The following is a 19567-nucleotide window of genomic DNA, read 5'->3' as shown; positions in this document are numbered from 1 at the left end:
CAATGGAGACGCACAGCAATCTAAAGACATGGATATCGGATAATTTAATGGCCTTGCTCGGATATTCTAACGTCGTAGTTGTTCAGTTCATTATTCGGCTAACTAAGGAAGCAACATCACCGGCTGGTGTGGTGGACAAGCTTCTTGATTTTGGGTTTTCCTCATCGAGTGAAATCGGCGCTTTTTCTCAAGATATCTTTGCAAGAGTGCACCGTGAAGCATCAGAGAGGAAAATTGCTAGTTTGGTGAGGAAGCTGCAGAGAACATATGATCACTTGGATGCAGATACTAATGATTATTATGAGTCCATGAAATCGTATTAAAAAAAGAGACGGTACATGAAGAGGGTGTCGAGTGAAGAAGATGAAGATGATGATGAAGAAATGGAAGAAGAGAGACGGGTTAAAAGACGAACTTGGTCAGATGAATGCCAAGATAGTTCAGACTCGGAAGAAGAAAGATTGCGTGATCAAAGGGAGAGGGAGCAATTGGAGAGAAATATAAGGGAAAGGGAAAGGGATGCAGCAGCAGCCACGAGAAAGCTAACAAAGGAAAGGTTAAAACAAGGGGAGGCAGAAGAGAGTTCAGATGAGTTTGATGATGTTCTGCAAGTCCAACCCGTGCATCCATTTGAGTATAGGACGAAATCAAGCTTGGAGAAGCTGCAGGAGGAGAGAAAAACATTACCAGTCTACTCATATCGTGATGAGTTACTCCAAGCAGTTGAAAAACATCAGGTTCTTGTTATTGTTGGTGAAACTGGATCCCGAAAAACTACACAAATACCCCAATATCTACATGAGGCTAGGTACACAAAGCGGGGCAAGATTGGGTGCACGCAGCCACAGCGAGTTGCTGCTATGAGTGTTGCTGCTAGGGTTTCTCAAGAAATGGGCGTCAAGCTTGGACATGAGGTTGGTTATTCAATTCGTTTTGAGGATTGCACCTCTGAAAAAACTGTTTTGAAATATATGACTGATGGAATGTTGTTGCCTGAATTTCTGGGTGAACCAGATTTGGCAAGCTGTAGTGTACTGATGGTGGATGAGGCTCATGAGAGAACTCTCTCAACAGATATTTTGTTTGGATTAGTAAAGGATATTGCACGATTTAGATCCAACTTTAAACTGCTAATCTAAAGTGCAACTCTTGATGCTAAGAAATTCAGTGAATACTTTGATTTTGCCCCAATTTTCCATTTTCCAGGAAGGCGGTATCCTGTCGATGTAATCTACACAAAAGAACCACAAGCTGATTATTTGGATGCAGCCATTGTTACTGCACTTAAAATCCATGTGATAGAAGCACCTGGAGATATGCTGGTATTCCTCATTGGTCAAGAAGAAATTGAAATGGCAGCAGAAGTATTGAAACGGCAGCAGAAGTATTGAAACGGAGTACAAGGGGCCTTGGAACAAAAATTGGTGAGCTGGTTATCTGTCCCATATATGCAAACCTGCCTACTGAGCTGCAAGCAAAAGTTTTTGAGCCCACGCCTTTAGGGGCTAGGAAGGTTGTCCTAGCCACAAACATTGCAGAGACCTCACTGACCATAGATGGGATCAAATATGTCATTGACCCTGGATTTTGCAAGACAAAATCTTATAATCCAAGGACTGGGATGGAATCATTGCAGGTGACTCCCATCTCCAAGGCATCAACAAGGCAAAGGGCAGGTCGATCTGGCCAAACAGGCCCCTGGTAAATGCTTCAGGTTATACACTGCTTACAACCATCAACATGATTTGGATGATAACACAATACCTAAAATACAACGGACGAACCTTGCAAGTGTCGTTCTAATGCTGAAGAGCCTCGGTATTCATGTCTTGTTACATTTTGATTTCATGGATCCTCCACCTATTGAAGCTTCAATAAAGGCCCTGGAATTGTTGTTTGCACTAGCTGCATTGAACAAATATGGAGAGCTGACTAAAGTTGGTAGACGGATGGCAGAGTTTCCTCTTGATCCAATGCTATCTAAGATGATTGTTGCTTCCGACAAATATAAGTGCTCGGATGAGGTTATTTCCATCGCTGCTATGCTTTCTGTTGGTAATTCAATTTTTCACCGTCCAAAGGAAAAACAAGTCCACGCTGACAATACGCAACTAAATTTTCAAACTGGGAACGTGGGAGATCACATTGCCTTACTTAATATTTACAACACATGGAAAGAGGTAAATTACTCAACACAATGGTGCTACAAAAACTTTGTACAGGTTAGGAGCATGAAAAGAGCAAGAGACATCCGGGATCAACTTGAGCTGCTCCTGGAGAGTGTTGAGATTGAAATAACCTCAAATCCTGCTGATTTAGTGTCGATAAAGAAGGCCATTGCCTCAGGTTTCTTCCCTCATGTGGCAAGGTTGCTTAAAAATGCATGTTACAGAAGAATCAAACATCCACAGACTGCCTACTTACACCCCAGCTCAGGGCTAGCACAAATGTCTCTGAAATGCGTTTTATACCACGAAATTGTGCTCACAGCAAAAGAATATATGAGGAATGTAACGGCAATAGAGCCGAAGTGGTTGGCAGAAATAGCTCCACATTATTACCAGCTAAAGGATGTTAAGGATTCTGAGTCAAAGAAGATGCCTTGCTGCCAAACCACTTCAACTGAATACCGTATTTAGAAGAAAATTGTGTATTCTAATGTTTAGGTTTAGAATGTGTAGATTCGAATGTATGATAATGTTCACGAAATCCTTTCTGTTTATTTTTGCTTAAAAACCAACTTCTAGAAATTTAATGTTTTCTTGAATGTATGATAATGTTCACGAAATCCTTTCTGTTTATTTTTGCTTAAAAACTAACTTTTAGAAATATAATGTTTTCTTTCATGTGTCATATGCAACATCATGCACTCCGATTTAACCTTCTTCCTTGAAAGTTTAACAAATGGGCAGCTCGGCCATCAGACTCACTTTTAGATATCAGCACGATTTCCTCCAGAGGGAAAAGAAATTAGGAGAGAGAGAGAGAGAGAGAGAGAGAGAGAGAGAGAGAGAGATTGACAGATTAAAAGGTAACCAGAAAACCAAATCACTTAAACCAAAAAGTACATTACTAATGCTTAATATTTAGCCAAACAAAAATACACCAAACTACTGAAACAAGTCTTTAATCTCTCAAGGTTTTTGCCAAAAAGCTTATAAAACTCTTTTTCTGCCTATTGAATAGATTACTTAGAACACGCATTAACGGATCAATCATCCTCTTCAATGACCTTGGTGCCCAACCCACTCAGTCCTTCAGCTGGGATCTCTGCAACGGTAACAAGTGAGTAAAGCTCTTCCTTGGCATCTTCATCATCATTCCTCTTGCGAGCAATGCGAACCCTAATCCTTCTTGGGACGCTCCTGATTCCTCTGCTCCAGATCTGCTTGTTCAGCTTCACATCCACCCTAACATCATTTGTCCCCATTGCCTTCTGAGCGAACTTCCTGATCTCCTTTATGGCATTAGGAGCCTTCTTCTTGAATGTGCTGTTATGTAGAATGACAGTGCATAAGAGAGTTACTTGCGTGCTTTTCCAAAGCTATTACAGAATTCAATTGATATTGTAGTTCAAGTATTTACATGTTGTGCAAGTATTACAAACTTTACAACAAACACAGACACTGCAAAAATTTCACAACAACGTTTGTAGGTGCAAAAGCAGCAGTAAACTAAAGGTATTATGTGGAAAGCTATATCTGGTTCAATTACCATGTACAAACAAAGCAACATTCAAGGAAATAAAAACTTATGTGAAACTTCCTGTCTCCCCAGACCTTTAAACGCCATCCACATCTGAGACAATGATCCTCCTATAACTTCAATAGTCATCCACCTCTGCAACAACTTATACTAACTCCATAGAACAGCCCCACAATCCATACGAAAGCGCACCCCAGCCACCCTCTAGTAGTCTCACCATAAAAAAGGCACCCTAATCCATACACCCACCAAAACCTGACCATCTCCACCTGAAAACTCTAATTTTAATAATACCCAATCTATAATCACATTGAACAATGACAGCCATCGCCCATTTCCCTGATCCCAATCAAAGTGCCTGCAAGATGTTGCGACCTTGCAAGAAGAACCAGCCCGCCAATTTTGTTAACTAAGATCCGCATTATACCTTTTCTCTGTTCCTGATTTCTCTTTTGACACAATTATATCTTTCTAGTCAAATAACTTAACAGATTTACGTTGGCCATTAAAGCTAAACAAATAAATCCCGCTTGGGTGTAAGTTGAAACTACTCGCTACTGATTTCATAGAAGCAAAGGCGCTCTCTGACAATCCAGAAACCCATAACCATATATGAAGCTCAATTCTAAATAAAACTCAGGAAACAGACCAACATGAGGCTAGCCAAACAATATGATGAGCAAAACAAGCAGCCACAATCAAACGTTTATAATAAAAATAGCTACAAAACATAAAAAAGAGCATAATATATTACCAGCCATGGAGGCGCTTGTGGAGATTGATGGTGTACTCTCTGGTCACCACCTCCTCCTTCCTTCCCTTTGTCTTCTCAACCATTTTCACACTCTCCTTCTACAACTGTACCTGCACTGAAATCCCCTCACTTTAGAATCTCCACAACTTAAATATCCAATCTTTAAAAGAAATGGCCCTGGCTTTCAACAATAGGGAACCTAAAAACAAAAGGCATAGATCCAATTAGAAAGATTTTTTTTTCTTTTGTTTACGTCGATTTCTCGGAGACCAAACAGAGAGTGAACAACTTAAGCTTTAGAATTACTACTCCATACGAGGGAAAATGTGCGAGAGAGAGAGAGAGAGAGAGAGAGAGACACCTTAGGGCTTGAAGTGAGGCAGAAAGAGAGAGACGAAAGAGAGAGGCGCTGGGAGATCAACTAAAAAAGGAGCGCAAAACCCTAGCTTCCACACCGGTATAAGGCTCTATCAGAGTTAGACGACATGTCGCTTGTTAACGCGTTTTGTTGTCATGAACGTCGTGTCCTCTTACATATTTCTCGCGGATGACACTTCACTTGCATTTCCTTCTACAATTAACGAGTTAGAGATGGTAATAATTATCTGGCAAAAAAAAATTAGAGATGGTGATTAAATCGTTTTAGTTTTGTCCCAAAAAAAAAAAAAACGAGTAAAGAAAATTGAAAAGGAAAAAAAAGGATAAGCCACCTTTTGCTTTTAAATTTATGTTCGGGTTTCTTCTTTTGTTACAACTCATTGAAACTTTGTTTCCTCTTCTTTTTTTCTTTTTTTCTTTTTTCTCTCTCTCCTTTCTTTTTCTTTTCTGTGCGAGAGCAAGGCATGAAAGAACATCTGAGTAACGTACGCATATATGTAGACAACAACAAATAATGAATTTTATGGGTTAAATTTTTAAATAATCCAAAGTTGTTCTCACAAATTGGACAAGACAGAATCATTTCATTTTAAAAGGACAAAGACAAATAGGAAAAACAATAGTCTATTAAAATGCACATCATTATAAAACAAAACGAAAAAAGAACGAAAACAAAAGTCCATATCCAACAAAAATTCTCTATATAGGGTGTATAAAATAAAAAATACAAAAAGCCTATTGACACGGGCTTGGCCGCAGGTCGAGAGGGTAGTGTTTATAAACCGAAATGTCTACTCCCGATAATATATTACTGGATAGATAGTATTACTAAATAAATGTTATGGAGCTACAAAGGAGAAATACACATTCATGTTACAAGCCTCGAATAGGGCCAAATAAATTTGTATTTGCTTCCATCTTAATATCTTACCCTCTCTATAAAATCTGGTTCTACAGAAATTCAGCTATTATTGAGCTTATATGTACCCCTCAAATCATTGAGCATTGAAAAGAAGAACCGTCCTAAACTTATTACCGGAACCTTGGCGCTTTTCATGTATCTAGAGCTCTGTTATGTCAATGTCACCTACGATTTTAGGGTCTTCTTGAATACCTCCACAAGCTAAGAGCCAAAACTGTGAGACCAGCAATGCCAGCCAAAATCTGTTACAACCAGCAAAACGAATTTGTTATACAGCTGCTCTAAAGTTTACGAATAATTTGAGATAATTCATTCAAGAACAAATTTGAATAGAACTCACCTTTGCATGTCTTCCGTAACTGGTTTCAGTAGATTGAAAGAATGATCTTAGTGACTTAAAGTGAGATGTACGGGGCATCAAGATCACTACAGTGTACTGTTTTTTGCAAGGAAAAGGCAGTATCTTTTGTAATGCCAACTGTGCGGTTACTGGTGTCAAAGATTGTCTGACTTTGGATCGGCCTTCTTCTTGAATCTGCGATATACGTTTAATAGTCGTTTGAGTATTTGAATGCATACTACCTCAAACTTTTTGTTGCAATAAATAATTTCCTTCGAATGGAAGCTAGGAAATGTTTCTGTTTCAAGGAACTACTGTATCCATAACAATTTCTTCTACCCTAAGACTTCACTTGAGAACATTAAACTCCAAATCAAACTGGAACCACTACCCATTCACCAGGAATTGAGCAATTTAGAGAGAAACAAAAATGCAGGGGCGGTAGGCAAGTATGATTACAGCAACCAACCTCAAAACAAGTGCCAACATCACCTGAGTAGACCCTTGACTGGTAGCTGTGCAAAATCCTGTCCAACCAGTAGTAATTCTCCTGAAAGAGTGGGAAATCAGAAACAGAAATCAAGTGGTTTACAATTACATCCATTTCATTCATCTCTAAGATCCAGGAAACTTTATGCACTAAGTGATCATCAGGAACAATTGAGGAACATTTGATGTCCTACAATTTGGGGTAGAATGATGTTTTACCGACCAAAATGAACCCTATTGTAACAAGAAAACTTACTTGAAGCCCATTTTCATGGGCTCTTTGCTCAATTTCAAGGATGGTTGAGACATCCTCGTCTGACGGCCCTTCCTCTTGAAGACGTGAAATTTCATCCAAAGTAAGATCGACCTGTTATACGGTATCAAATAGCTAGTTCACCAACCATTCAATTAATAAATAAATAATAGAAACATGTCAAGCTACAAAAGCACCAACCAGCTTTGAGGAGATTTCTGGATCACAAGAGAAGTTTATGCTTATATCACCACGAACATTTGCAGTTCTGGAAGGCTTATTACCGCCAAGAAATACAGAAACACCTACAGTGTAGATCTATTGCATAGAGGTAATTAAAGAAGAACTGAACCAAAGATGAAGGTGATTAATAGAACTAAAACAATTAAGACACATGCATACCTGTCCATGTTTGAACCGGAGAACCTGCATGATTTTTGTTTCAAGAAGTTTGCTCAGGAACCCAATAACGTGAATATCTTCTACCTGCCATTTAATTGTTTTTCCCCAGCTATAAATCATCAGTAAAATTGAAATAGTGAAAGGTCATTGCATCATGATCTGTCACATGCTTCGTAACATAGGAAAGGAGCACACACCATGGTTCCATTGTTCAGTTCCACAGGGAAACACAGCTGGACAGAACATTGTTCTTCCACCATTGGGCTGCGAACAACTTCTCTGCAAGCACGTCCAGTCAAGTGTATTAGAAGGGATTTGGAGCAATAAAAGGAAGTAGGTGTTCAGACATGCACTAACATGTCCAAGGAGTAAAATGAGAAACTTTAGTGGCCTCTTAGATTTAAGACAAGGGCAGGAATGACAATATTCAAACATCCAATAAATTGGGTGGCCGATGCAAGAGAGAGCAGGGATGCTGCTTAATCAAACCCTTATCAAATAACGGTCTTTTTTGTTTGGGAAAAAAAAAGGTCAGGTTGAACAATTAGTCCAACTGAAATTATCCAACCCCATGTAGGTATTGATATTATATTATTATTTCATATTTGCAACACCTTCTACCACTAACATAAATACAATGTGCTATTGCTGCATATGGATTTGTGCTCTATTCTACCTTATTCTGGTTTTAGGAAAAGTGAATGGTAGTCCCTTGAGATCATCACGATTATATTGCAGGACAGGTTCAGGGGGGTTTGGTATTCCACCCTGCATGGTAAATCACATACCTGTGAGGACATATAACATAATCCGGGTGTAAGTAGACTCGAAAGGAAGTTTTACTTACCAAATACTGCAATATAAGAGGAAGTGCTATAGAGGGATCAATGTTCCCAACAATAACAATGGAGAAAGTTGATGGATCCTTGAAACATTTGTTGAAATATTCACAGGCTTTCAATGGATCAACTTTCTGAAGATCACTTATTCTAATAGGCTGCAAAATATATAAATAACCCAGAATTATAACTAGAACAAACCACATGAATGAACTACAATGAACTCAGAATGGGCATCGTACTCTAAAGAAATAGGAGTTTCCATAGTTGAGCTCCTTCACACGGTTTGCAAATGCAGTGTAAGGATCCCTGTCTTGAGCACGGACCACTTCTTCTGCCATTTGCATCACTATTTTGACATCTTCTTCTCCTGGTGTTACATTTGTCGTAAATAGTTGATAGACAAGCTGCCAGCACAAACATTGCAAAAGCTTTGCAACTTAAGAAAACCTTGCAAAAACATGAAAAATAAAGAGAACTACGGGATAAAGAGAAACCATTAATATTTTTTTAATATTTTAAATTTCCATCCTACAACACTCTGTTTACATTGTGATCATAATATATGAGAGAGAGAGAGAGAGAGGGCATACCTGCAAAGCCGTTTCCAAGTCTGAGGGTGAACAATCACCAGAAAAGGTTCTCATATATGCTCCAAGTTTTGTGCTGACTTCTGCTCTCTTACCAGCAAGCATATCCATAAGAACTGAAGGTCTATAACCATATACACCAATTTCTCCTGCAATGGTTGGTCCCATTGAGCAAGAAAAGTACTCGCTTTCAGGAAGTTCGGATAAACCCCCATATGAGAACCCTGTAAAGATAACCTACCAAAACAAAGTGTCGATAAGAATTACAAACCAACTAAATTACTAGACATACTATACAACAACTTTCATATCTTTGGTACTACCATATATGAGAACAGAAAGCCATTATATGAGATGGAAAATTTCTCTCCTAATGATTGGAAAGGAACAATATCATATATAATAGTTCTTTTAGCCTTGAATTAATAAATGTTCATTTCATGCATTGGAAATAGAATTTCTTCCTTTCTCTTTCGCCCCTAGTTCTAAAGACTACAGATCAATTAGAATGATGAATGTCGTCTTATGTTCAAAACTTCAACTACAAAAAAACAAGTGACATATTGACAGAGCTTTAGAGCTAAACTCATATAATGAGATCCACACAGTTTTTCCCCAGACATTGAACTACAGATATTGCATTGCTTTCACAGAGTTCCACCTGGTCATCAAGGAAGTTTGTACACTTATAGCAAACTCTCATGCCATTTGATAGAACTAACTCAGTAACTCCAATTTTTGAATATTCCAACTCCTGCACTATATTCCTGAAACAAATAATTTAAAAAGGCTAAGAATACTGAGATATCAGAAAACGGTTTAAGAGAATTCATAGAGCTGATGATAAATGTAGAATACATAAGAATATAAACTCCCAACAGAAAATGAAACAATTTTATGCCCTTATCGAATACAAGCAAGCAAAAAACAGAGTTTTCTGCAGAGAAGAAATTCTCATGTGAACTAGAAAACACAAGCACACACAAAGGGGAAAGAACAAAGCAGAAATAAAACCGATATGGTGATATGCATTTCTAAGAAGTTAAGGTCCAAAATTACCCAGGATTAGGTTTTGAATTAACAATTTCCTCTGGAATCTGTTCATCATCCCAAGGAGAAATGATTCTTTTTTCCTCAAGATCATTGATCATTGATACAACATTTTTTAGATCACCTATCGTTGCAGAAGCTCGTGGCTCAATTGTCTTAATGACACAGCTGCATGATGTTTGTAACTTTACTGCATATTTGGATATCTCTGCTGTGGTTATCTCTACAGGTGTAAAAGTCATGGTGAGAAGAGCTATACATTTGTTATATAATAAATCAGATCATTACATGTAGATATGCAAAGACTCACGAGGTAGAAGAGTCTTCTGGAGTTGAGCTTCATATTCAATCCCAATAACAGGTTCATTGCGGAGAAAATGCTACCCAAAGGAACATAAAGGCAAAACATTTTTCCAAATCAATACAAACGTCATATTATAAATTGAAAATTTACAAGAAAGCTACAATTTGGAAATACTTGTAAATATTCATCTCGCAAGCTAGTTGATTGCATTTGATCACGCTCCAAATAGGCAGATTCAATCTCTGACATCAGTAAAGCTCGAACAATAGACACTTCTCGTTCTGAAAACCCATGTAATTGTACCCTTGCAACCTGAAGGTAAAGTGTCATTATAATTAGTACCAAATTAAAAACAAAACAAGTAGAGTTTTTGTATAGGATGAAAAACATGCCTCAGTCAGCATTGATTCTAGGGCCTCAATAGTCCCTTTTTCTTTACAGGATGAAGTCATTATATAAGCCTTCAATGGATTAACAAGAACATCTGCGGAAGCCGAGCATGAGAAATAGGGGGGGTCCTTCCTACGAGCTATCTTAAAGAACCTCTGGTTTAGGGCATAAAGGAACATGGACTCTGCCAGCAAATCCCTATAGTCCTTCACTGTATTCAGCTCACCAGCTGCCATCTTATAGCTAATAATTACTGCAGACTGTCACAAGCAAATTTCAATGTTAAAACTGAAAATTCCACGTATATCACTTGCACGTCCATGAATATGCAGATCAATTGGTACAAACAAGATTGAGATTTATTTCTGTACTAACCCCAGTAGCTTCAGATTCAACAAAACATGAAAAACGTGGCTCTTCATGAGATGGAACTGTATATCTTGGTATAAGAGGCGGCTCAGGTGATGAAATTTTATGTCCGAACTGATTCTTTATCAACTCAACTACACTCTGAGAGAGAGAGAGAGAGAGAGATTTTAAGGCATCTTGACTACGAAACAACTCTTATAATTCCAATATGAACATTAACATGTTGACAATGCCAAACCTGGGTATCAGAGAAATCTCCAACAGCTATCACTGCCATGTTGCTTAAATGGTACCACTTACTATAGAATTGCTTCACAGTCTCAGAAGAAACAGTTCGAATCACCTTCTCTAATCCAATCGGTAAGCGGTCAGCGTACTGCAATGAAAAGAAGGTTCTTTTATTTTGGTCAAAACAAAAGAGGGGTCTAAGAATAGCATAAGATTGACAAAAAAAATTCAAAATTAGGACTACAAGTTTACCTAGGTCTTAGACTTCAGCACACATAACAGAGAAAATTTTAAAAACTTAAATTCATGTACTTTAGCTTAGCAACATCCTTCTACTTAATATAACATTAAGGAAATGATGTAAAACTAGTTCCAAGTTCCAACCCTCTGTGGTTATATGTGTGCATGGTACATGGTTCTATCACGGACCCGTAAATCTAAGACTCAATTGCATAGTCAGAATGTTGTAGGAGGCGCATAAAAACATTACAGGTGATGGTTCATCAAAGAATAAAAAAATCTCCTGATCAAGTTAGTCAGGGATTATAAGCTTCATAGTAGCGGTACCTGTGAACCTTCCATCATCAGAATCCAATGTGCGTCCTGCATCCTTCCTGTAGCATTCCGGTTCCCTCTGTATTCTTCCATAACCGCACCTCTTTCTCTTTCTAGATCATCTTTTGAAACACGAACCTGCACATTGCACGTAATTAAACCAGAGAGTAAAAATTGTTGAGAATTACCGAACAAGGTAAACTTTGTTTATACCTCAGAACTGAATTCAGCCAAGACTGAAATGGCCTGAGATAACAGTTCATGCTTATCAACAGGAACAAACAACTCGTAAACTGTGTCGTCGGCAGATGTCACTGCATTCTGACAAGCGCCAAATTCTGCCCCAATACTCTCAAGAAATCTGATTATATCATGATTTGTGTATTTCTCAGTTGCACTGAAAGCAAGATGCTCAACTATGTGAGCAACTCCTCGTTCGTTCTCCTCTTCCAAAACTGATCTGCCATGAACCCAATAATAAAACAATCCTTTATAAATTCAGGGATATATATATATATATATGAAAGTTTTGAACCTATTTATCTAGTCAATGAGATAAAATGCTAACTCTACATATGATATAACTTTCCAACTCACGCACATAATATATTGTTGTGTCATTATGTGCATTTCAATTCCATGTTATTCAATTCCAGTTATTTAATCATTCCAATGGGGGATGGAAAAATCTTTCCTCTTCCATTACTCACTGCATTGTTCGGTTTCAGCAAGAATATTTGATATTTCAGTTTATTGCCTTGTGGATCAAATTACATTATCAGAATCCCAGAGTATAATAGCAAATGGCAGTTCCCCCACCAAGTTCACCAAAACCCACAGTGAAAGAAACCACTAAATTAAGCACAGAAACACAATTGCCCAAGTAACACCAATCAACGACCAAATGCACAGAAGCAATAAAGATAAAGAAAAACAAACCCAATTATAAACAAAAAAGAAGTTGTACCCGACTTTAACAGCAAGAGCGAGCGCTGCTCTCATTCTGGGCTTAGAATTACAACGAACATAGTAACATAGACCATTGTCAAGCCTGCCATAGTCAACTCCAACAGGTTGTTCCCCAAGCACTTGGTCCATGTCTACGTTCACCAGCTTCAATGACCTGAACCCATGTTTCTTCTTCACTATCTTTGAGGTCTCTGCCGGAAGCAAATCCATCTCTGTGTCTCCCTCTTCAAATTGGGAAATTGGACTCACTTAAAAGTTTCAGTCTTTCAGATTTCAGTTATTTGTTGGCAAAGAAATAATCTTTATAATAATAACACCATAATATGTTTGTCAAGACTCAAAAAAAAAAAAAAAAAAAACACGAAAGCTACGAACTGCAACTTCTGTGTCGTCTTTCACAATTCGAGAGCACTCAGCTTTGACTGTGATGCCATCAGACCTTGCACCACCATGATCTTGCCACGTCAGCGTTAACATCTTGGGCCTGAGCCCATTAGGAACAAACTTGGGCCCTTTCTATTCCCTCTAAAGAAGAAGAACTTGGACTTTTACGGCTCCACAGTACCCAAATTGATAGTCCCCTCTTCAGAGTCTTTCACTCTTGAGCTGAGCTGCGTTCAACTTTCATCACCGCAGTCTACAGAGGCGCCCGTTAAGGTGCTCAAGAGAGACGCCTTTGCTAAAAGACGACGGTATTTGAGAAACCATGCTTATCCTGCACACCTGCGCGCCTGTTCTTCAAAGTCCCAACACTTCCTTATCCTTATTTCCCAGCAGCACAAGCCGCTTCCCGCCATTTTGTACAGTTAAGCTTCCATTTCGGAGCTTTTATGCACAGCCGGGCCAGCCCAGGAAGTCTGTGTTTGTGGCTAAAGCGGGTCGAGGCCTAAAGCTGAAGACTGAAAAAGTGAGTGAAGGAGAAGACGATAAAGAACATGACTTTATTGATATAGAAGCTGAAGTTGAAGCTGAAGCTGAAGCTGAAGATAGATTTTCAGGCCGAGGTGGGTTCACAGGGAGAGAGGAAGAAAAGGACTTTGATCGAGACCCTGAGTTTGCTGAAATTATGGGTGCTTGTCTTGATGACCCACAAAAGGCTAGGTCCAAGGTAAACCTTTTTTTTTTTTTTGTGGTTTTATTTTAAGGTTTAAGGAGTTTTATGTGTGAGCATTGACAGAGGTTTAACCAAATTGCAGATGGAAGATAGGTTGAGGAAGAAAAGGAACAAGATATTGCACACAAAGTCTGGTTCAGGTGTACCCATGAATGTGACATTCAACAAGTAAGTTCAGATGGTGTTGGAACAGAAAGCAATTTGTCAGTGTGGGTTTTGGTCCATTTTCTAGCTTGTACATGCTGGGGATGCTTAGTATAAACAAATGATCTTATGCTAATTATTTGCAGAGGTTGTTCTTGTATGCAAATTGTGTAAACTACCTTTTTTTTTTTTTTTTTTTTTTTTTGGGTTAAATAACTGTCTTTTTTAAATTTCACTGATGAAACAAGATCATCAAGTGCATTTGTTTACTAACTTAGTCTTGGCTTCTGGCACAACCAGCTTTGGTTTCTCAAACTCGTATATATGGTTTGAATTCTACAACACTCCATTGGAACAAGATGTTTCCTTAATCTCTGATGTAAGTACCTTATCCTCTTCTTGAAAATACATTCTTTGTGAATATTATCAAGTAACTTAGTTGATCTGGCGTGTCTACAGACCTTTCGATCATGGCACATCATTGGACGCATGGGTGGATGCAATTCCATGAATATGCAAGTAAATTTTCAATTACCCTATAAATTTCCGTTTTAAACTTGGTGGGAGCCAATCGGCCATTGAAATATCATACATGACTTCATATCAAGTTTATATATTGGAAAACAAAATGCAAGTTTTTGAGCCATAAATCCCTACCTGCTTTGATCTCATTCATGCAGTTGTCACAATCTCCTTTGGATAAAAGACCGAGTTATGATGCCATTCAGGGAGCAAATGTAACACCAACTACATTTTACAATATTGGAGATCTTGAGATTCAAGACAACTTAGCACGTGTTTGGTATGAGCTCAACTTGAATTTCATGATTTGGGACTTTATGGTGATGCTTAGTTAAATGCTGATGCTTTTTTGCAATTGGGGGGAATGGAAGTGTAGATGGTTCTTGCTCACCAATCTGATAAATTTTTTGACAGGGTGGATATTGGCACCAGTGAACCATTGCTACTGGATGTTCTAATAAATGCATTGACTCAGATAAGCTCCGAGTGCGGCTCTCAAATTCCCATATCTTCTACTGGATGTTGCTTGTTTAATGCCTTGTCCTAGATTCATTTGGAAGCTTCTTATTTCGTATATTTATTCTAACTCTTATTACTTGATGTCTGTTAAACAGCTTTGTTGGAATCAAGCAAGTGGTGTTTGGTGGGTCTGAATTTGAAAACTGGAAGGAGAACTTGACATCAGAGGATGCAGGTTACAGTGTTCACAACATTTAGCCAATTTGGTGTGCACCCAAGATTTATATATTATGCTCAACATCTGAAGATTGAAGGTCTCAGACTGGGTACAAAGAACGGTCAAGATTAGAGATGCTGGCGTAAAGCCAAATCAATGATAAATTTCCGGTCGTGTACCTCACGTTTTGATCCTAAGAGATGTATATGGACTACTGCAGAAGGGGGAATATAGGGGAACTAAAATGGGGGCCATTTGCAACACAGTAATTTAGCATGCTAAGGATCTCCTTATTTTCCCATTAATGTGCAAGTTTTTCGTCCAATATGCGATACTTTACTTTGTACCAAACAGATATTACCTAAATTGACAGTGTGGATGTGAAAAAAGCAGGTGACTTGTTTTGTATTTGTAAACACGGATTCCATATCTTGATGCAAAATTGAAAAATAAAATTGCAAGTTATAGAGAACGACACTGACATGTTAAAGGTGGCGTTAGCTGCTCAATTTCATTAGAAGTAATAAAGTTCTGCAAATATTCGAATAACAAAAGCTAGGATGCAAGCATAGAGCTCAAAGATTTACAGATAAGCCTCCGATATTCCAACCCACAAACCACTTTCACCCTACAAATTGCATCAATTGGTAAAGTACAAGGGCATCGCCAAAATTGAAATACTTTATGATGCCTCAGCAATGATAGAGAGCTGCACAGACACTTTCTCTGCTATTGATTTGATCTCTTTCACTCTCTCATCAACTAACTGCTGGAGTTGCTCCTCCTGATTTGGTTGATTCTCATCTATCTGAACAGTACTAGCAGCTTCCCCAGCTTGTGACCTGAACATCACAAATGACATCTCGGGTTCATAATTGCTTGGAACTTCAATCACTTGCTTCCCACCAGTCCCAGAATCTTTTCCGATAAGATCTTCCTTCATGCGATTAGAAATAATTCCCACAAAATCATCCATATACCTGTCCACATGATCAAGGCCGAGATAAAGGAAAACCTCCCAACACTGAAGAAACTGTTTCTTGTTGATTTTCAAACTTTTCCGGACATCCTCAATGACTCTAGTGTCTGGCATGAGTCGAGGAGTGTGTGTCTTCTTTGACAATTTTCCTTGCTTTAGTTGCGAAACTGCTGAGCTGACTGCATGCTTGATTGGATCGAACTTATGAAGGCGCAGCACATCAACACAAGTGCGTACATGTTGAAAATAATCCAATGGTTCTTCAACTGTGAGGTCATAGACGTTTTCAGATATTGCAACATCATTGAGAACCTCAAGAAGGTATCGTCCATAACCCTTGTGTTGATAAGGAGGCAATACCAATATCTGCCATCAACAAGGAGGCTTGTTAAAACTCAACAGCACCAAGATTGCACAAAAAATGAAATTTATTTGAACTACGGAAGCACCAAGCTGTTTCTCTAGAGCATGCATAACTAGCAACTGATATATACAAGGAGCAAACCTGACCAATCCGCAACCGAGAACTATCAGGATAATGGTAAAAACGATACACAGCTGTAAAACCAAGCAACATATTGTAGATTTCCCCCTGCTGATCTGTTTTCCTCTGGATCAAGACATACAACTCCCAGCTTGGATCCACAACATCAATTGGACTGCTACCTAATTCAAAAAACAACAATTGATGTCATATTCTTACACTCCCCATTCCCATCTTTTCTCCATAAAAATAAGAAAAGAACAGAATGTTCTCTGATGACGTGAGATAGGTGATAAAATTACCATCAATAAGAAGAAGAACAAGAGGAATCAAGTGACTGTAAAGGTGTCCAGCAGCTGTCTTGCCCACAACCAAGCGAACAACCTGAAGTTGGCTGTTATTACAAAATGCAACACAAATTTCTAATATTTTATTATAGTACGAAAAAACAAAGATCTGCACATCAAAATCACCTCCACATCAGAAGTGGCTGCATTAGAATCATTTATTTGTCCATTGGAGGTCTTGTACTGCAACACCTCCCCATTTGAGACAATGGATCTGCACATGTTTTAAAGGTAGAATTCATTAAGTAAATAAACAAAGTTACAAAAATCCAAAAGTTATGGACATAATTAATTTTGATATTTGACCTATGAAAGTATTTCACCATTCATTACCTAATAAAATTCCTCTGTGTTGAAAAACTTTGCAGGAACTCCTCCTCACTCTCAACAAGGGTCAAACCAAAGATTTCCTGGAGAACACTACTAACTTAGCAGCCGAACTAACAACATACTAAACTGAAGTGACAGTTTAAATTGGGAATCAATCCATACCTGAAGAGTTGATTTCAAATCGGTGATCCCTTTGCCTCCCTTGTAACATTTAACCATTTCAATCAGCAATATGACAGAGACAGTGCTAGAAGGATAAGCAATTGGCAAAGTTGGCAAATAAAACAGATTGATGTACACACAAAGAGAGAGGGGGCAACAGAATGCCAACACTTACATCAGTTGTGCTCTCAAATGCAATATCAGCAAAGGCATGAAATGAAATACTGCAAACCCATATGGTAATCTGCATTGGATGGAAGATAATAATGAAGCCATGTTAAATCATTCCATTCAGACTATTAAAATAGTTTAAACATCATTTGCACCAGTGAAGCAAATGATATGAAAGTAAACTTCAATTAAAATGTACAAAGATTACCTTCAGTCCTTTGTAACCATATATCTTCCCCTCATCAAAAAATCTATCCAAGTCAACATCATCTAAACAAAAGTTGTTTGACGCACCCACTTCCTCTTTGCTAGAAACTGTGATAGCAGCCATTGATTAAGCACGCATGTGAGCTAATGATTGAGTTATTATAAAGAAAATACATAGGATTTAAAGCAGAGTATTCGTTTCCTGAGTCAACAAGGATAAAAATATCGACAAAAAGTAAGTTTAATATCACATTCCACAATTAAAATTTTCCAACCAATCTGAAAATGTATAAAGCACGCAATTGCATCTATTTTTAACATCCTCGTATAACTTATTAAGCATTCACGTAATCTCAACTCATACGTGTGATTAAATCATTTTCCAGTCACCAAAATCATCACGGCTTGGTTGCTGACTGAATGTCAACCTCAAGTCCAAAATATCACAACTACGAATTTTCTTGTTCCACGTTTTCTTATTAATCAATAACCAAATAGCTAAAATGGGGTGAGTTCCTAAATTTTTTTTTCTTAAAGATAAAGTTTCTGGCCGAGGCTCCAACTTTACTGAGCCACCAAACAGCTCATTAGGTTAATGTTCAACCAAACCATCTGAATCAAAATGCTGAAAAAATAAGTTACCTAAAACTAAAATTTAGCCTCACTCAACAATATCAAACAGTAATATCCGGTAAATGCGCATAAAACCCATCATACCTAGGTAAATCTTGATGCAATCTTTGGCGTCTACTCCAGCATCTGCTCCCAAACCCACAAAAGTACACAAAAATTAGGTCTAAATTAAGTACCAAAACATACAAAACAGAAAGGAGAAGAGAACATAGTGGTTTATAGAAACAACGGAAACATAACTTGGAAAACAGAAGTGAAGAGGACTCACCGGGATGGGAGAAGCCCACACGACGTCGTTTCTTAGGTTCGGTGGCGGTGGGATCGGCGGTGGGTCCTTGCTTCTGGACCATTTTCTGGTTAGGGTTTCGGGAGCAGGAAATGAGAGGGAGAGAGGCGGGAAAAATTACACTGTTATAAAATGGGGGGGAATTGGGCATCATCGGTGATATTTATAGTGAAATTGGCAAACATAAATATCACGTAATTTGCACGTGCGACGCATTCCAATTTTCCAAATTTATCTGGGCCATTATCCTAGCGCGCGGCCAGTTTCTGTTTATTGGAGCCTTTGGTTGGTAGCTCTGCTTTGCTTTGCTTGCTGGATCTTTGGGTTTTAATCCAGAAAATTGGAGCCGAGCCCAAAAATTTCAATTCAATTTTTTATTACCCCAAAAAATTTTCAATTCAATTTTTTTTGAGATTTTCTATTTAAATCTCACACTTCTCTTATTTCACCCCAACTTTTAATTTAAATTTTCACAATTTCTAAGAAAACCCCACTATCTTCCCAAACTACCCTTAAATACACCACAAACTGAAAAAATAAGAACTAAAAGAGATTTTCTATTTAAACCCCACAATTTTCTTTGTTCCCGACAAAAAAAAAAAAAAAATACACAAACAAATGAAACCCCAAATCCGAAATTTAATACTTTCTAGAGAAAGAGAACAGCTTTACCTCTCTCCAAGAACTGTAACTAGAATTCTAACACTTGGGTATTGTTGAGAGAGAGAGAGAGAGAGAGAGAGAGAGAGTGAGTTTGTAAACAGGAAGTTGGAAGGAGGTTTCTAAAACTTAATATGAAGAGTAATGAGGTGTGTGTATAAATGTACTATGGTTAATTATTAAGTTGGATGGCTTTTTTTGTCTTTTTATACAATAATAAAATTTAGAGCTTAATAATTTAAAGTATTGGGGTGAACAAAGAGAAGTGTGAAGTATAAATAAAAAATCTCTTTTTTTTAAAGGAAATTTTCAATT

At 38.0% G+C, this 19567-nt stretch overlaps 4 protein-coding genes and 1 pseudogene across 8 annotated transcripts; 2 read left to right on the top strand and 3 right to left on the bottom strand.

Annotated features, from left to right (window-relative positions):
* The first annotated feature begins 2 nt into the window (after window positions 1-2).
* Window positions 3-2639, top strand: LOC117635507 (annotated as a pseudogene).
* A 393-nt stretch (window positions 2640-3032) lies between these two features.
* On the bottom strand, window positions 3033-4941 carry LOC117634235 (60S ribosomal protein L31). Of its 3 annotated transcripts, none has more exons than XM_034368224.1 (3): window positions 4821-4941; window positions 4460-4574; window positions 3033-3491 (listed from the first exon to the last, which is right to left on the bottom strand). In XM_034368224.1, exons 2-3 carry the CDS (start codon window positions 4540-4542, stop codon window positions 3212-3214), a joined length of 363 nt encoding a protein of 120 aa, XP_034224115.1. In that variant the 5' UTR covers window positions 4543-4574; window positions 4821-4941; the 3' UTR covers window positions 3033-3211. The 3 variants fall into 3 exon arrangements, with proteins under 3 accessions (XP_034224115.1, XP_034224116.1, XP_034224117.1); XM_034368225.1 differs by having other exon boundaries at window positions 3051-3491; window positions 4460-4569; window positions 4821-4926; XM_034368226.1 differs by having other exon boundaries at window positions 3055-3491; window positions 4460-4658; window positions 4821-4858.
* Window positions 4942-5521: 580 nt separating this feature from the next.
* LOC117635709 (zinc protease PQQL-like) lies at window positions 5522-12880 on the bottom strand. 2 transcript variants are annotated; one of them, XR_004586934.1, is made up of 21 exons: window positions 12536-12880; window positions 11782-12028; window positions 11581-11706; window positions 11024-11161; window positions 10792-10926; window positions 10419-10676; window positions 10201-10338; window positions 10033-10102; window positions 9732-9945; window positions 9334-9439; window positions 8676-8909; window positions 8325-8489; window positions 8091-8240; window positions 7920-8011; window positions 7441-7522; window positions 7244-7327; window positions 7043-7159; window positions 6845-6955; window positions 6592-6649; window positions 6100-6294; window positions 5522-6001 (listed from the first exon to the last, which is right to left on the bottom strand). XR_004586934.1 is itself a non-coding variant. In XM_034370065.1 (21 exons), exons 1-21 carry the CDS (start codon window positions 12745-12747, stop codon window positions 5933-5935), a joined length of 3024 nt encoding a protein of 1007 aa, XP_034225956.1. In that variant the 5' UTR covers window positions 12748-12880; the 3' UTR covers window positions 5522-5932. The 2 variants fall into 2 exon arrangements, 1 of the variants encoding a protein (XP_034225956.1); XM_034370065.1 differs by having other exon boundaries at window positions 6569-6649.
* A 212-nt stretch (window positions 12881-13092) lies between these two features.
* Window positions 13093-15409, top strand: LOC117633747. The gene is made up of 7 exons (XM_034367487.1): window positions 13093-13645; window positions 13734-13819; window positions 14096-14174; window positions 14255-14314; window positions 14476-14597; window positions 14732-14803; window positions 14932-15409. Exons 1-7 carry the CDS (start codon window positions 13244-13246, stop codon window positions 15032-15034), a joined length of 924 nt encoding a protein of 307 aa, XP_034223378.1. The 5' UTR covers window positions 13093-13243; the 3' UTR covers window positions 15035-15409.
* Window positions 15410-15471: 62 nt separating this feature from the next.
* LOC117633745 (histone acetyltransferase type B catalytic subunit) lies at window positions 15472-18729 on the bottom strand. 2 transcript variants are annotated; one of them, XM_034367486.1, is made up of 11 exons: window positions 18575-18729; window positions 18391-18432; window positions 17675-17781; window positions 17471-17539; window positions 17296-17334; window positions 17137-17213; window positions 16930-17017; window positions 16759-16840; window positions 16478-16638; window positions 15974-16338; window positions 15472-15835 (listed from the first exon to the last, which is right to left on the bottom strand). In XM_034367486.1, exons 1-11 carry the CDS (start codon window positions 18654-18656, stop codon window positions 15676-15678), a joined length of 1272 nt encoding a protein of 423 aa, XP_034223377.1. In that variant the 5' UTR covers window positions 18657-18729; the 3' UTR covers window positions 15472-15675. The 2 variants fall into 2 exon arrangements, with proteins under 2 accessions (XP_034223377.1, XP_034223376.1); XM_034367485.1 differs by having other exon boundaries at window positions 15472-16338; window positions 18575-18728.
* Between the last annotated feature and the right edge of the window lie 838 nt (window positions 18730-19567).

Source organism: Prunus dulcis, chromosome 7, assembly GCF_902201215.1.
Source record: "Prunus dulcis chromosome 7, ALMONDv2, whole genome shotgun sequence".
NCBI lineage: Eukaryota > Viridiplantae > Streptophyta > Magnoliopsida > Rosales > Rosaceae > Prunus > Prunus dulcis.
This window is presented reverse-complemented; position numbering and strand designations above follow the sequence as displayed.

What these genes read in the sequence shown, in the direction of transcription:
- LOC117635709 (XM_034370065.1), bottom strand. Translation starts at nt 12,747, where the DNA reads ATGGATTTGCTTCCGGCAGAGACCTCAAAGATAGTGAAGAAGAAACAT. An exon ending in CCAGAAGACTCTTCTACCTC is followed by an intron (nt 9,946 to 10,032) that starts GTGAGTCTTTGC and finishes TTACACCTGTAG; the next exon opens with AGATAACCACAGCAGAGATA. An exon ending in TCCGGTTCAAACATGGACAG is followed by an intron (nt 7,160 to 7,243) that starts GTATGCATGTGT and finishes TCTATGCAATAG; the next exon opens with ATCTACACTGTAGGTGTTTC.
- LOC117634235 (XM_034368224.1), bottom strand. Translation starts at nt 4,542, where the DNA reads ATGGTTGAGAAGACAAAGGGAAGGAAGGAGGAGGTGGTGACCAGAGAG. An exon ending in CACAAGCGCCTCCATGGCTG is followed by an intron (nt 3,492 to 4,459) that starts GTAATATATTAT and finishes TCTACATAACAG; the next exon opens with CACATTCAAGAAGAAGGCTC.
- LOC117633747 (XM_034367487.1), top strand. Translation starts at nt 13,244, where the DNA reads ATGCTTATCCTGCACACCTGCGCGCCTGTTCTTCAAAGTCCCAACACT. An exon ending in ATGTTTCCTTAATCTCTGAT is followed by an intron (nt 14,175 to 14,254) that starts GTAAGTACCTTA and finishes GCGTGTCTACAG; the next exon opens with ACCTTTCGATCATGGCACAT. An exon ending in TTGACTCAGATAAGCTCCGA is followed by an intron (nt 14,804 to 14,931) that starts GTGCGGCTCTCA and finishes TCTGTTAAACAG; the next exon opens with CTTTGTTGGAATCAAGCAAG.
- LOC117633745 (XM_034367485.1), bottom strand. Translation starts at nt 18,656, where the DNA reads ATGGTCCAGAAGCAAGGACCCACCGCCGATCCCACCGCCACCGAACCT. An exon ending in TTGCATCAAGATTTACCTAG is followed by an intron (nt 17,782 to 18,390) that starts GTATGATGGGTT and finishes CTGCTATCACAG; the next exon opens with TTTCTAGCAAAGAGGAAGTG. An exon ending in ACACAGAGGAATTTTATTAG is followed by an intron (nt 17,018 to 17,136) that starts GTAATGAATGGT and finishes AAACATGTGCAG; the next exon opens with ATCCATTGTCTCAAATGGGG.